This window comes from Aquarana catesbeiana, linkage group LG06 (genome assembly GCF_042186555.1).
Source record: "Aquarana catesbeiana isolate 2022-GZ linkage group LG06, ASM4218655v1, whole genome shotgun sequence".
NCBI classification, from domain to species: Eukaryota; Metazoa; Chordata; class Amphibia; order Anura; family Ranidae; genus Aquarana; species Aquarana catesbeiana.
In genome coordinates, this window is record NC_133329.1 from 3,232,306 (window position 1) to 3,245,944 (window position 13,639).

The window sequence follows — 13,639 nt, forward strand, 5'->3', positions numbered from 1 at the left end:
TTTACCATTATTACTGAAAGTAAAAGAAAATCCCACATTTTGGGTCGTCCCCAGAAAAGTAATAGAGGGGAAATCTTCCAATGAAGACACAAGTTCTGGTGACCTAGGGAGGGGGCGGCGGCTGAGGAATTCCCTTCATTTGCAGTTGATGTTTTATTTAAAAAAATGTTTTTTAAATAAAAAATGTTTTTAAAAAAAAAATTTTACATAAAAATAATAATTTTTTTATTTAAAAAAAAATTTTTTTATTGCTTTTCTTATTTATTGTATATTTTTATTTATTTTCTTATTTTCTTATTTCTATTTATTTTAATTTTTTTCTTAATTTTTATTTATTTTATTAATTTTTTAAAATTTATTATAATTATAATTTTTTAATTTTTTTTTTTTATTTTATTATTTTTATGTAATTTTTTTTCACATAAACAAAATTTAAATAAAAATAAATAAAATACATAAAAATAAGGGAAAAAAATGAAAATAAATAGAAATAATAAAATAGTAAAATAAGAAAAAAAAAAATTAAAAAAATTGAAAAGCACCTCTGCCTTTCACGTGCAAACGCACGATGTAGACCCGGCACGGATGTAAACAGCGTTTGCACCACACATGTGAAGTATCGCCGCGAACGTCAGAGTAAGGGCAATCATTCTAGGGCAGCGATGGTGAACCTTGGCACCCCAGATGTTTTGGAACTACGTTTTCCATGATGCTCCACTACACTGCAGAGTGCATGAGCATCATGGGAAATGTAGTTGCAGAACATTCTGGGGGTGGCCGAGGTTCTCCATCGCTGTTCTAGGGCCATGGAGTAGATTTATTCCACACTGATAACCTGCAAATGCTTTCAAAGTGCCACCTATGGACGGTTTTAGATACTGCGGTTTGTTGCCGTTTCACGGGTGTGCGCAATTTTAAATCATGCCATGTTTGGTATCTATTTACTCGATGAAACATCCTCTTTTATGTTTTACCAAAGTACTGGTTATTATATTATGTTTGTGTGCGCTAAAATTCATTAAATTGTATTTTTTCCTGAAAATTCGCACTTGATAAATGGCTGGGCCATATAAAAAAAAAAAAAAAAAACATTGTGCGATATAATAAAAAAAATTGCAACATGCACCATTTTATTCTCCAGGGCCTCTGCTTTCAGAAAATGTTTCATGTTTGGGGGTTCTCAGTCATTTTCTAGCTAGAAAAAAATTCCAGTTTTTTACATGTATGCGAACAATGTGACTATTGCTCTGGGCAGGAAGCGGTTAATGTAGATTGCCGCTATTTATAGATCTGTTCTGTCACCAGATTTCAAAAATAGATAAAATTATTCAGCAAAAATGTAAATATAGATCATTTCACCGATGACTGAGGACTCTGGAACTCAGCGTCTGGCCAAGGTCACATGACTGGATGACGTAATCCCTGACCCGGCAGCGAGGGGATTCCCCCTTTAAGCCAGCAGTTCACGGAGGTCACAGCAATCTTGAAGTGACCTTTCTGCCAGAGCCGCCATATTGGCTCTTCCCGGCACTGCAGGTTGCCCTTATCTCGGGTTACTGAGTAACCGACACGCATGGATAAGCGGCGTCTACGGGTCAGAGGTCGTCCTGGGATTTGCAGCGTCACCTCCGAGGCACTTTCTTACCTCTGTGAACACATCCAGCCCCGCGCCTCCGCACTGCCCGCTCTCCAGCGCCCGCAGCAATGCCGCCTCGTCGATGATGCCGCCCCGGGCGCAATTGATCACCTGGACGCCACGTTTGCACTTAGCGAAGGAGGCGTCATTGAGCAGACCTGCAAAGAGACAACAAGAGATGAGAGGGAGGGGTAGAGAGACCACCGGATCCAACGCTATAGGAGCAGAGGGCGGGGGGCATTAGGGGTACCTGTGGTGGAGGGCAGCAGCGGGGTGTGCACCGTGATGTAGTCGCACTGCGGCCAGATCTCTTCCAGCGAAAACTGCTGAACCCCAAACTGTGCCGTCACTTCCGGGGGGATGATGGGGTCATATCCGATGGTCTGTGGGAAGACAGAGGTGGTGAATGGTGAGGTGGAAGGAGATGACGGACTGGCACCGTATGCCAGTCTATGAGATAGGACAGAGACGAGGCTGAGAAAAGATGGAGGACGGGGACAATATGGAGGCCACACCGCTTCCTGAACTCTGTGTATAGCGGTGCAGGATAATGAGGAGAAGGTCCTGAGTATCAGGCTGGAGAAGAGTGGACCGAATATATATTATGTAAAGATTGGGATAAGAAGAAGATAGGCAGGACAGGCAGGCAGAGATGGCCATACTGCCCACTGAACTCTGTGTATGGAGGTGCAGGATGATAAAGGAAAATAGAAGGAAATAGAAGGAAATAGAAGGAGTAGAAGGTCCTAAATATCAGGCTGGAGAAGAGAGGACAGAGTATATATTATGTAGAGATTGGGATAAGAAGAAGATAGGCAGGACAGACAGACAGAGATGGCTCTACTGCCTCCTGAACTCTAGGACAGAGACATAGCTGGGAAGAGATGTAGAACAAGGAGGAGGAGGAGACCTCGGGAGGACAATATGAAGGCCTCACCGCCTCCTGAACTCTGTGTATGGCGGTGCAGTATAATGAAATAGAATGAGGAGAAGGTGCCAGGTATCAGGCTGGAGAAGAGGACAGAATATTCATTATATAAAAAGGTGGAGGCAGGAAGAGGACAGGCAGGACACAAAGCTGCCCCCTGAACTCGGCGTATGGCAGGACACAAAGCTGCCCCCTGAACTCTGCGTATGGCGGGACACAAAGCTGCCCCCTGAACTCGGCGTATGGCGGGACACAAAGCTGCCCCCTGAACTCGGCGTATGGCGGGACACAAAGCTGCCCCCTGAACTCGGCGTATGGCGGGACACAAAGCTGCCCCCTGAACTCGGCGTATGGCGGGACACAAAGCTGCCCCCTGAACTCGGCGTATGGCGGGACACAAAGCTGCCCCCTGAACTCTGCGTATGGCGGGACACAAAGCTGCCCCCTGAACTCGGCGTATGGCGGGACACAAAGCTGCCCCCTGAACTCGGCGTATGGCGGGACACAAAGCTGCCCCCTGAACTCTGCGTATGGCGGGACACAAAGCTGCCCCCTGAACTCTGCGTATGGCGGGACACAAAGCTGCCCTCTGAACTCTGCGTATGGCGGGACACAAAGATGCCCCCTGAACTCTGCGTATGGCGGGACACAAAGCTGCCCCCTGAACTCTGCGTATGGCAGCACACAAAGCTGCCCCCTGAACTCGGCGTATGGCAGCACACAAAGCTGCCCCCTGAACTCTGCGTATGGCAGCACACAAAGCTGCCCCCTGAACTCTGCGTATGGCGGGACACAAAGATGCCCCCTGAACTCTGCGTATGGCGGGACACAAAGATGCCCCCTGAACTCTGCGTATGGCAGCACACAAAGCTGCCCCCTGAACTCGGCGTATGGCAGCACACAAAGCTGCCCCCTGAACTCTGCGTATGGCAGCACACAAAGCTGCCCCCTGAACTCTGCGTATGGCGGGACACAAAGATGCCCCCTGAACTCTGCGTATGGCGGGACACAAAGATGCCCCCTGAACTCTGCGTATGGCGGGACACAAAGCTGCCCCCTGAACTCTGCGTATGGCGGGACACAAAGCTGCCCCCTGAACTCTGCGTATGGCGGGACACAAAGCTGCCCCCTGAACTCTGCGTATGGCGGGACACAAAGCTGCCCCCTGAACTCTGCGTATGGCGGGACACAAAGCTGCCCCCTGAACTCGGCGTATGGCAGCACACAAAGCTGCCCCCTGAACTCGGCGTATGGCAGCACACAAAGCTGCCCCCTGAACTCGGCGTATGGCAGCACACAAAGCTGCCCCCTGAACTCTGCGTATGGCAGCACACAAAGCTGCCCCCTGAACTCGGCGTATGGCAGCACACAAAGCTGCCCCCTGAACTCGGCGTATGGCAGCACACAAAGCTGCCCCCTGAACTCTGCGTATGGCGGGACACAAAGCTGCCCCCTGAACTCTGCGTATGGCGGGACACAAAGCTGCCCCCTGAACTCTGCGTATGGCGGGACACAAAGCTGCCCCCTGAACTCTGCGTATGGCGGGACACAAAGCTGCCCCCTGAACTCTGCGTATGGCGGGACACAAAGCTGCCTCCTGAACTCGGCGTATGGCGGGACACAAAGCTGCCCCCTGAACTCTGCGTATGGCGGGACACAAAGCTGCCCCCTGAACTCGGCGTATGGCGGGACACAAAGCTGCCCCCTGAACTCGGCGTATGGCAGCACACAAAGCTGCCCCCTGAACTCGGCGTATGGCAGCACACAAAGCTGCCCCCTGAACTCGGCGTATGGCGGGACACAAAGCTGCCCCCTGAACTCGGCGTATGGCGGGACACAAAGCTGCCCCCTGAACTCTGCGTATGGCAGGACATAAAGATGTGTGATGAGACATGTAGAAGCCAATTACCAGGCAGGAGAAGAGAGGAGGAAGCAGAGAGAATGTACAACATGTAAAGGTGGAGATACACAGGAGAGGCCGGCGGGTATAATGCTTCCTGAACTCTGTGTATGGGTGAAAAGTACAATGTAATAGAAGGAGAAGTCCTCCTGAGCATCAGGTAGAAGAAGAAGAGATGGTGTCAGAGGAGAGGATGTACAATATAGAATGGTGATAAAAGGAAAGGAGAGATCTCCTCCCGCACTCTGTGTATGGCTGTATTGTATAGTACAATGAAAATAGGTAAATGATGCCAAAATCCATGAAGAATAAGAGATGGAGGACTCTAGATGAAAAAAGGCGGTGGGGGGGGGGGATATATGAAGGCGGAGTCTGTGCTGATAGGCAAACAGCCATACCGCCTCCCACACTCTGTATATAGGGGGGCAGCATAGTGATCGGGATAGAGGAAGACAATTACCGGGAAAGGAGAGAGGCTGGAGAAAGATTACAGAACATATACAGGTGGAGCCTATGATGATAGATAGACTGCTCCCTGCACTCTGTGTATGGTATTACAGTATAGTGATATAGGTAGAAGAGGGGGTACGGCGTAGAGATATAGGTAGAAGAGGGGGTACGGCGTAGAGATATAGGTAGAAGAGGGGGTACGGTGTAGTGATATAAGTAGAAAAGGGGGTACGGTATAGAGATATAGGTAGAAGAGGGGGTACGGTATAGAGATATAGGTAGAAGGGGTACGGTATAGAGATATAGGTAGAAGAGGGGGTACGGTATACTGGTGCTGGTGATGATAGGTATGTAGGCACACTGCCCCCTGCACTCAGTGTATGGGGGTGCAATTCTATGATTTAGGGAGCAGGAATTGTTGAACATTAGTCCAGACACAGATCTCCTTCCCCTCCTCTTACCTTCATCTGGAATGACTGCATCCTGGTAGCCACTTCCTTCCCAATCCGGCCCAATCCCAGAATTCCCAGCGTCTTCCCATGCAGCTCGGAGCCCATATACTGGAGAAGAAAGGAAATGCCTATACATAAGAAATAATCCGATGGGAATACCAATCTATAGATAACAGGTCGACTTTTGCTCCTACCTTCTTGCGGTCCCACTTCCCGTCCTTCATGGAGGCCGCTGCTTGTGGGATCTGTCTGGAGAAGAGGTCAGAGGGTTACAGGACACAGAATATATGGAATGACCAACCCCCCCCCCCCTATAGGATGCTTTGGTTCTATTAGGTGCCATTTGATGGAATGTCGGGTGTGGATTGGAAATCATCACCCCCACTTATATATTGTAACCTCACAGAATGATTACGAAGACGTCACAATAACAATTCAGAAAATTTTCCATAACTATCAAATAAAATGTAGACATCGCTTTGTTGCAACCACGGCAACAGTACTCAGACTTAAAACAGGCCCATTTTAGGAATGTTCTCCCCCCTGCTCCTGCATACAGCTGATGCATGGAATATGGCATCCCAGGCACTACAATGAGGTCAAATGAATGCACAGAAATGTGATCTCTGACAAGACATCTATACAGGATACGGAGAGGATACCCGGGGATGGTGGCTTCCTGTTCACAATATTGAAAACAGGTGGGATCGGGGGTAGACAGATGGTGGGATCGGGGGTAGACAGATGGTGGGATCGGGGGTAGACAGATGGTGGGATCGGAGGTAGACAGATGGTGGGATCGGAGGTAGACAGATGGTGGGATCGGAGGTAGACAGATGGTGGGATCGGAGGTAGACAGATGGTGGGATGGGTGGTAGACAGATGGTGGGATCGGGGGTAGACAGATGGTGGGATCGGGGGTAGACAGATGGTGGGATCGGGGGTAGACAGATGGTGGGATCGGGGGTAGACAGATGGTGGGATCGGGGGTAGACAGATGGTGGGATCGGAGGTAGACAGATGGTGGGATCGGAGGTAGACAGATGGTGGGATCGGAGGTAGACAGATGGTGGGATCGGAGGTAGACAGATGGTGGGATCGGAGGTAGACAGATGGTGGGATCGGAGGTAGACAGATGGTGGGATCGGAGGTAGACAGATGGTGGGATCGGAGGTAGACAGATGGTGGGATCGGAGGTAGAAAGATGGTGGGATCGGAGGTAGACAGATGGTGGGATCGGAGGTAGACAGATGGTGGGATCGGAGGTAGACAGATGGTGGGTTCGGAGGTAGACAGATGGCGGGATCGGAGGTAGACAGATGGCGGGATCGGAGGTAGACAGATGGCGGGATCGGGGGTAGACAGATGGCGGGATCGGGGGTAGACAGATGGTGGAATCGGAGGTAGACAGATGGTGGGATCCGGGTAGACAGATGGTGGGATCCGAGTAGACAGATGGTGGGACCCGGGTAGACAGATGGTGGGATCAGGGTAGACAGATCATGCGATTTGGGTAGAGCCAGACTTGTCTATTCAGCCTTCGCTGTGAAAGATTTCACCAAGAGTCCTGCAGGGTCCGGTCTCAGTATGTAGAGAGCAGAAGCAGGTTGGGATAGGCAAAGAGCTCTCCAATGCATGAATCAGAGATGGATTTACTCTCGTTAATGGGCATGTCTTTGAAGGACACACCGACTGACCACACACCGACTGACTCCGGGATGCAGCCAACTTACCTGGACAGGCTAAGGATAAATCCACAGGTCAGCTCAGCGGCACTGATACTGTTCCCGGTGGGGGTGCTGTGGAGGAAGGTAGACATGTCAGAGAGGTTGGGAGGTGACCACACACATTACAATCTAATTGTCTTCAGTTGATGGAGAATATCTCCCCACATGACATAATCTGATCATGCATGGAAACTGTTGTCAGGTGACAGAAGACTTTACTAGATGGACTAACAAAAGGAATTGTCCATGTCCCCTCCACCCCCACCTGCGGGTACAGACACAAGAGGATATGGACTTGGTGGCGGATGATGGTGGTGATCATTCAAGGACATCTACTCACGTACTTCATGACAATGATCCCATTCTTGGTAGCGGCATCTACATCCACATTGTCCACTCCGGTCCCGGCCCGTCCAACCACCTTCAGCCTGCTGCCGGCGGTCAGGACCTCTGCGCTCACCTTGGTGGCCGAGCGTACGATGAGCCCGTCATAGTCCTGGGGGGGAGAGAGAGACAAACTGCTGGAGACAGTATATCCGTACGGGTCATTATATACATTCCTGCTGTCACCACCGAGTCCTTACCAACCACTGACATCACCCACTCCATTCACTTACATGGCGGAGAATCCTCACCATTGTGCGTTGTGTTCCCCTATAATTCAAAGCAGGCCTTTCTTCTCTTCTGGTATGGAATTAAAGAGGGAACACCGCTCAAAAATGGAGGGGGCACCATATCAAATGACATGCTCTCACCATAGGGGGGTACCATGGGCAAAGCACTGTGACCCCATGTTGATTAGGACAAGTGCCTCCCCCCACATCCCTGGCCTGGAGGTTATGGGGGGGGGGGGTCTGTGGGTGGAGGGCTTATCAGAATCTGGAAACCACCTTTAACAATACAGAGGCTCCCAGATACTGCCCCCCCCCATATGAATGAGTATGTAAGGGAAGGGGAGGAGTCACTATAGCAGAAGACATGCCCTCAACGGGGGTACCTTGGCAAAGCACTGAGTCCCCATGTTGATTAGGACAAGTGCCTCCGCCCACAACCCTGGCCTGGTGGTTGTGGGGATCTGTAAGTGGGGGCTCATCAGAATCTGGAAACCCCCTTTAACAATACAGAGGCTCCCAGATACCCCCTCATGTGAACGAGTATGTAAGGGAGGGGGGAGGAGGCACCATAGCAGAAGACATGCCCTCATCATGGGGGGGGAAACCTAACAAACCATGGAGTCACCATGTTGATTAGGACAAGGACCCTCCCTCCCCACAACCCTGGCCTGGTGGATGTGGGCAGGCCCGGACTGGGACAAACAATAGGCTAGGGCGTTTTGGACTGAGCAGCCCATGACATGTTAACCGGCCCCTTCCCCACTCTCCACCCTGACTAATCCCCTGGGAGAGGAGGGAGAGGGGGCCAGGAAAGAGCATGGGGGGGGGGGGGCTGGAGAGCACAGGGAGGAACATGGGGTGGGGCGAGAGCACAGGGGAGGGGCAGAGAACACAGGGAGGAAGAGGAGAGCACAGTGGGGCTGGAGAGCACAGGGGGAAGCAAAAACACAAGGTGAGGCGGAGGGCAGGAGAGCACAGGGGGTTGAGAGTACAAGGGGGAGGTGGAGAGCATGGGGGGGTGGAGAACCCCCTTTAACAATACGGAGGCTCTCAGATGCTGCCCCCCTATGTGATTGAGTAGGTAAGGAAAGGGTGAGTGTGCACCACAGCAGAACATATGCCCCCAATATGGGGGGGTACCTTGGCAAAGCACGTTGTCCCCATGCTGATTAGGACAAGGGCCTCCTCCCTACAACCCTGGCCTGGTGTTTGAGGGGGTCTACAGATGGGGGTCCTACCAGAATCTGGATACTCATTTCCCCCCCCCCAAAAAATGTAAAATAGTAAAATTAAAACAAAGACTGTTTTAAAAAAAAAAAAAAGGGGGCGGGGACTTGCAGGTGATGTTATTGACCATATTTGGACATGACTGTCTATGGTCAATGATGTCCCTCTGGGAGACCCCACCCCTTTTGTGTGCCATTTTATAGGAGTGAAGCAATGGGACCTGGCCATGTGTCGATGGGTGGCATTTTTATGATTATGGCGAATTGTAGGGCATTGTGATCGGCGTGGATCTTTATTGGGGGGCGGAGTCACAATGTGTGACATTCATTTTTTTTAGGGCAATTGTCTAAAAAACTTTTCTGTGTTTTTTGTTTTATTACTGTTGACATTTGTTGTGAATGAGTACTACAGTATGTCACAAAAGTAAGTACACCCCTCAGTGACATTTGTGTAAATCTTTTCTTCTATCTAATGGCTAATTGGGCCCAACTTGGAGATTTTCACTTAGGGGTGTCCTCACTTTTGTTGCCAGCGGTTTAGACATTAATGGCTGTGTGTTGAGTTATTTTGAGGGGACAGCAAATTTACATTGTTATACATGCTGTACACTCACTACTTTACATTGTAGACAAGTGCCATTTCTTCAGTGTTGTCACATGAAAAGATACAAGAAAAGATTTACACAAATGTCACTGAGGGGTGTACTTACTTTTGTGAGATATTGTATGTGATTGGACAGAGATGAGATTGTGCTGTGATTGGAGGATGATGGGATATGATATCTGGAATGTTTGTTGTTTTTCAATTTGTTACATTTGTTTCTTCTCTTCAGTGATATTATTATTATTTTTGTTTCTTCCTTTATTCAGAGATGACAGATTCTAGGCTTGGACTGGTTGTTGCTGTATGGGGGATGGGATGTGTTGTATTCGCCATGCCCCACCCCCCCCCCCCCCCCCCCCCCCAAGTCTGTATTATTATTACACATGAAAAGATGTTTTGCTTTCTAAGCCAATTCATAGTGTGCCAATCACAGGCTCCGCCCCCCATACCATGTCTGTACCCCTCCCTACTGCGTGTGTCACCCTCCTGCCTCTCTCACCCTCTAGACCCCCTTCTCTCTCCTTCCTGCCCCCACTTACCCCCCTATTTCTCCTAGCTCACCCTCCTGCCCTCTCTAACCCCTCCCCCCAACCCTCTCTTCCCCCTCTCTCACCCCCCTGCCCCCATCTATCACCCCCCTGTCCCCCTCTCCCACCTTCCTGCCCCCTCTCACCTCTCCCCTCCCCCCAACCCCCTCGCTCACCCTCCTACCCTCCTTTCCCACTTTTCTGTCCCATCTCTCACCCCTCCTGCCCACCCTTCTTTCTCTCTCTACCCCCTCCTGTTCCTTTACTCACCCGCTTGCCCTCCCCCCCGGTCTCCTCTCTTTTACCATCCTGCCCCCTGTCTCTTATCCTCCTGCTCCCCATCCTCCCTCTTTCACTCTCCTGCCCTTCTCTTCCCACTCACTCACCATCCTACCCCCAGTCTCTCCCTCTCCCCCTTCTGCCCCCCAGTCTCTCCCTCCTCCTTCCACCAGTCTCTCGCCCTCCTGCCCCCAGTCTCTCCCTCCTCCTGCCCCCCCAGTCTCAGGCATTCCTCCTGCCCCCCAGTCTCTCGCTCCTCCTGCCCCCCAGTCTCTCCCTCCTCCTGCCCCCCAGTCTCTCCCTCCTCCTGCCCCCCAGTCTCTCCCTCCTTCTGCCCCCCAGTCTCTCGCCCTCCTGCCCCCCAGTCTCTCCCTCCTCCTGCCCCCCAGTCTCTCCCTCCTCCTGCCCCCCAGTCTCTCCCTCCTCCTGCCCCCCAGTCTCTCCCTCCTCCTGCCCCCCAGTCTCTCCCTCCTCCTGCCCCCCAGTCTCTCCCTCCTCCTGCCCCCCAGTCTCTCCCTCCTCCTGCCCCCCAGTCTCTCCCTCCTCCTGCCCCCCAGTCTCTCCCTCCTCCTGCCCCCCAGTCTCTCCCTCCTCCTGCCCCTCAGTCTCTCCCTCCTCCTGCCCCCTCAGTCTCTCCCTCCTCCTGCCCCTCAGTCTCTCCCTCCTCCTGCCCCTCAGTCTCTCCCTCCTCCTGCCCCCCAGTCTCTCCCTCCTCCTGCCCCCCAGTCTCTCCTCCTCCTGCCCCCCAGTCTCTCCCTCCTCCTGCCCCCAGTCTCTCCCTCCTCCTGCCCCCCAGTCTCTCCCTCCTCCTGCCCCTCAGTCTCTCCCTCCTCCTGCCCCTCAGTCTCTCCCTCCTCCTGCCCCCCAGTCTCTCGCTCCTCCTGCCCCCAGTCTCTTGCTCCTGCCCCCCAGTCTCTTGCCCTCCTACACCCCAGTCTCTCGCCCTCCTACACCCCAGTCTCTCCCTCCTCCTGCCCCTCAGTCTCTCCCTCCTCCTGCCCCCCAGTCTCTCGCTCCTCCTGCCCCCCAGTCTCTCGCTCCTCCTGCCCCCCAGTCTCTCGCTCCTCCTGCCCCCCAGTCTCTTGCCCTCCTGCCCCCAGTCTCTCGCCCTCCTACACCCAGTCTCTCCTCCTCCTGCCCCCAGTCTCTCCCTCCTCCTGCCCCCCAGTCTCTTGCCCTCCTGCCCCCAGTCTCTCGCCCTCCTACACCCCAGTCTCTCCCTCCTCCTGCCCCCCAGTCTCTCGCCCTCCTGCCCCCCCAGTCTCAGGCATTCCTCCTCTGGGCACACAGAGGGTTCTCATTGTTGATTGTGAGATGAGGATAGAATGATGCTCCCCTCCCCCTCTCAGAGGTCTCCGCTGATCTCTTCTCTGATTGTTATGTAACAATGAATCCACATGTACTTCAAATGTGACAGACCCCTCCCCCTCCCCTCTGACCCCGCCCCCTCTCCTGACACCTCTCCTCTCTCTTGCATCAGACTTTACAATGAATGAAGTTTTCCTGCAGCTGTGTCTATGCAGCGTGTCATTCCCATCTGCAGAACATCGCAACTCCCCAAACCAGAGCCACAGATCTGTGCAGATCATCTCTCCTCCACTAGAAGATCCATCCCAATATTACACATTTCTGAAAAAATACCCCCCCATTATTAATATTTCTGCAACCCCCCCCCCCTTATAATCCATTTCTACAGAACATTGTCATGTGACCTCTCTCTGCAGAGCATCTCCCCATTATTATGTTCCATTGTCCCCTGCAGACCATTGCTCTATTGGCACTCTGCAGGATATTCCAGCAACAGGTCTGCAGATGATTACTGCACCATTCAAACCATTGCAGCCCCCAGCATTCTGCAGATGATCTGTTGTCTGCAGACTATCACCCCCTCCCCATGCGTTACCTGATCTTGGCGATGAGCTCCTGGGGGGTCAGTCCGGGGCATTCGGTGACCTCGATGCCCCCTGGGATCTCAGGATGTGGGCACAGGCTGGGGCCAGGCTATCACTGATCAGGACCCGTCTGATATCACTCAGAGCCATGACTGCGGCTCCTTCTTCTCTGATCTCTACTGCTGACAATCTAATTTCCAGACAGCTCATCGCCTCAGATTCCAGCAGATCTTCCAAATCACTGATTTCTGGATCTCCTCCTCCCTCCATGTGACACTCATCCCTCCTCCTCCTCCCTCTCCTCTCCCTCCTTCTCCTCCCAGACTCAACACAGTCTACAATGTAACCATCTGCAGGGGAGAGGAAACCATGTACAGGTGTGAGATCCCACCCCCCTATGGATCAATGTACAGGTGTGTGATCCCACCCCCCTATGGATCAATGTACAGGTGTGAGATCCCACCCCCCTATGGATCAATGTACAGGTGTGTGATCCCACCCCCCTATGGATCAATGTACAGGTGTGAGATCCCACCCCCCTATGGATCAATGTACAGGTGTGTGATCCCACCCCCCTATGGATCAATGTACAGTGTGTGATCCCACCCCCCTATGGATCAATGTACAGGTGTGTGATCCCACCCCCTGTGATCAATGTACAGGTGTGTGATCCCACCCCCCTGTGGATCAATGTACAGGTGTGTGATCCCACCCCCCTGTGGATCAATGTACAGGTGTGTGATCCCCCCCCTAAGGATCAATGTACAGGTGTGTGATCCACCCCCCCTATGGATCAATGTACAGGTGTGTGATCCCACCCCCCTATGGATCAATGTACAGGTGTGTGATCCCACCCCCCTATGGATCAATGTACAGGTGTGTGATCCCATCCCCCTATGGATCAATGTACAGGTGTGTGATCCCACCCCCCCTATGGATCAATGTACAGGTGTGTGATCCCACCCCCCTATGGATCAATGTACAGGTGTGTGATCCCACCCCCCTATGGATCAATGTACAGGTGTGTGATCCCATCCCCCTATGGATCAATGTACAGGTGTGTGATCCCACCCCCCTATGGATCAATGTACAGGTGTGTGATCCCACCCCCCTATGGATCAATGTACAGGTGTGTGATCCCACCCCCCCTATGGATCAATGTACAGGTGTGTGATCCCATCCCCCTAAGGATCAATGTACAGGTGTGTGATCCCATCCCCCTATGGATCAATGTACAGGTGTGTGATCCCACCCCCCTATGGATCAATGTACAGGTGTGTGATCCCACCCCCCTATGGATCAATGTACAGGTGTGTGATCCCATCCCCCTAAGGATCAATGTACAGGTGTGTGATCCCACCCCCCTATGGATCAATGTACAGGTGTGTGATCCCACCCCCCTAT

At 52.1% G+C, this 13,639-nt stretch overlaps 1 protein-coding gene across 1 annotated transcript in view; it reads right to left on the reverse strand.

The window, feature by feature from the left end:
• The window catches only part of PHGDH (phosphoglycerate dehydrogenase), a 44,457-nt gene extending 31,922 nt beyond the window's left edge, over window positions 1-12,535 (reverse strand). The window contains 8 exon segments of the mRNA XM_073635322.1: window positions 1,646-1,794; window positions 1,887-2,019; window positions 5,376-5,474; window positions 5,561-5,615; window positions 7,100-7,165; window positions 7,438-7,611; window positions 12,247-12,310; window positions 12,313-12,535. Coding sequence (XP_073491423.1) covers window positions 1,646-1,794; window positions 1,887-2,019; window positions 5,376-5,474; window positions 5,561-5,615; window positions 7,100-7,165; window positions 7,438-7,611; window positions 12,247-12,310; window positions 12,313-12,505 — 933 coding nt within the window. The 5' untranslated portion in view covers window positions 12,506-12,535.
• Between the last annotated feature and the right edge of the window lie 1,104 nt (window positions 12,536-13,639).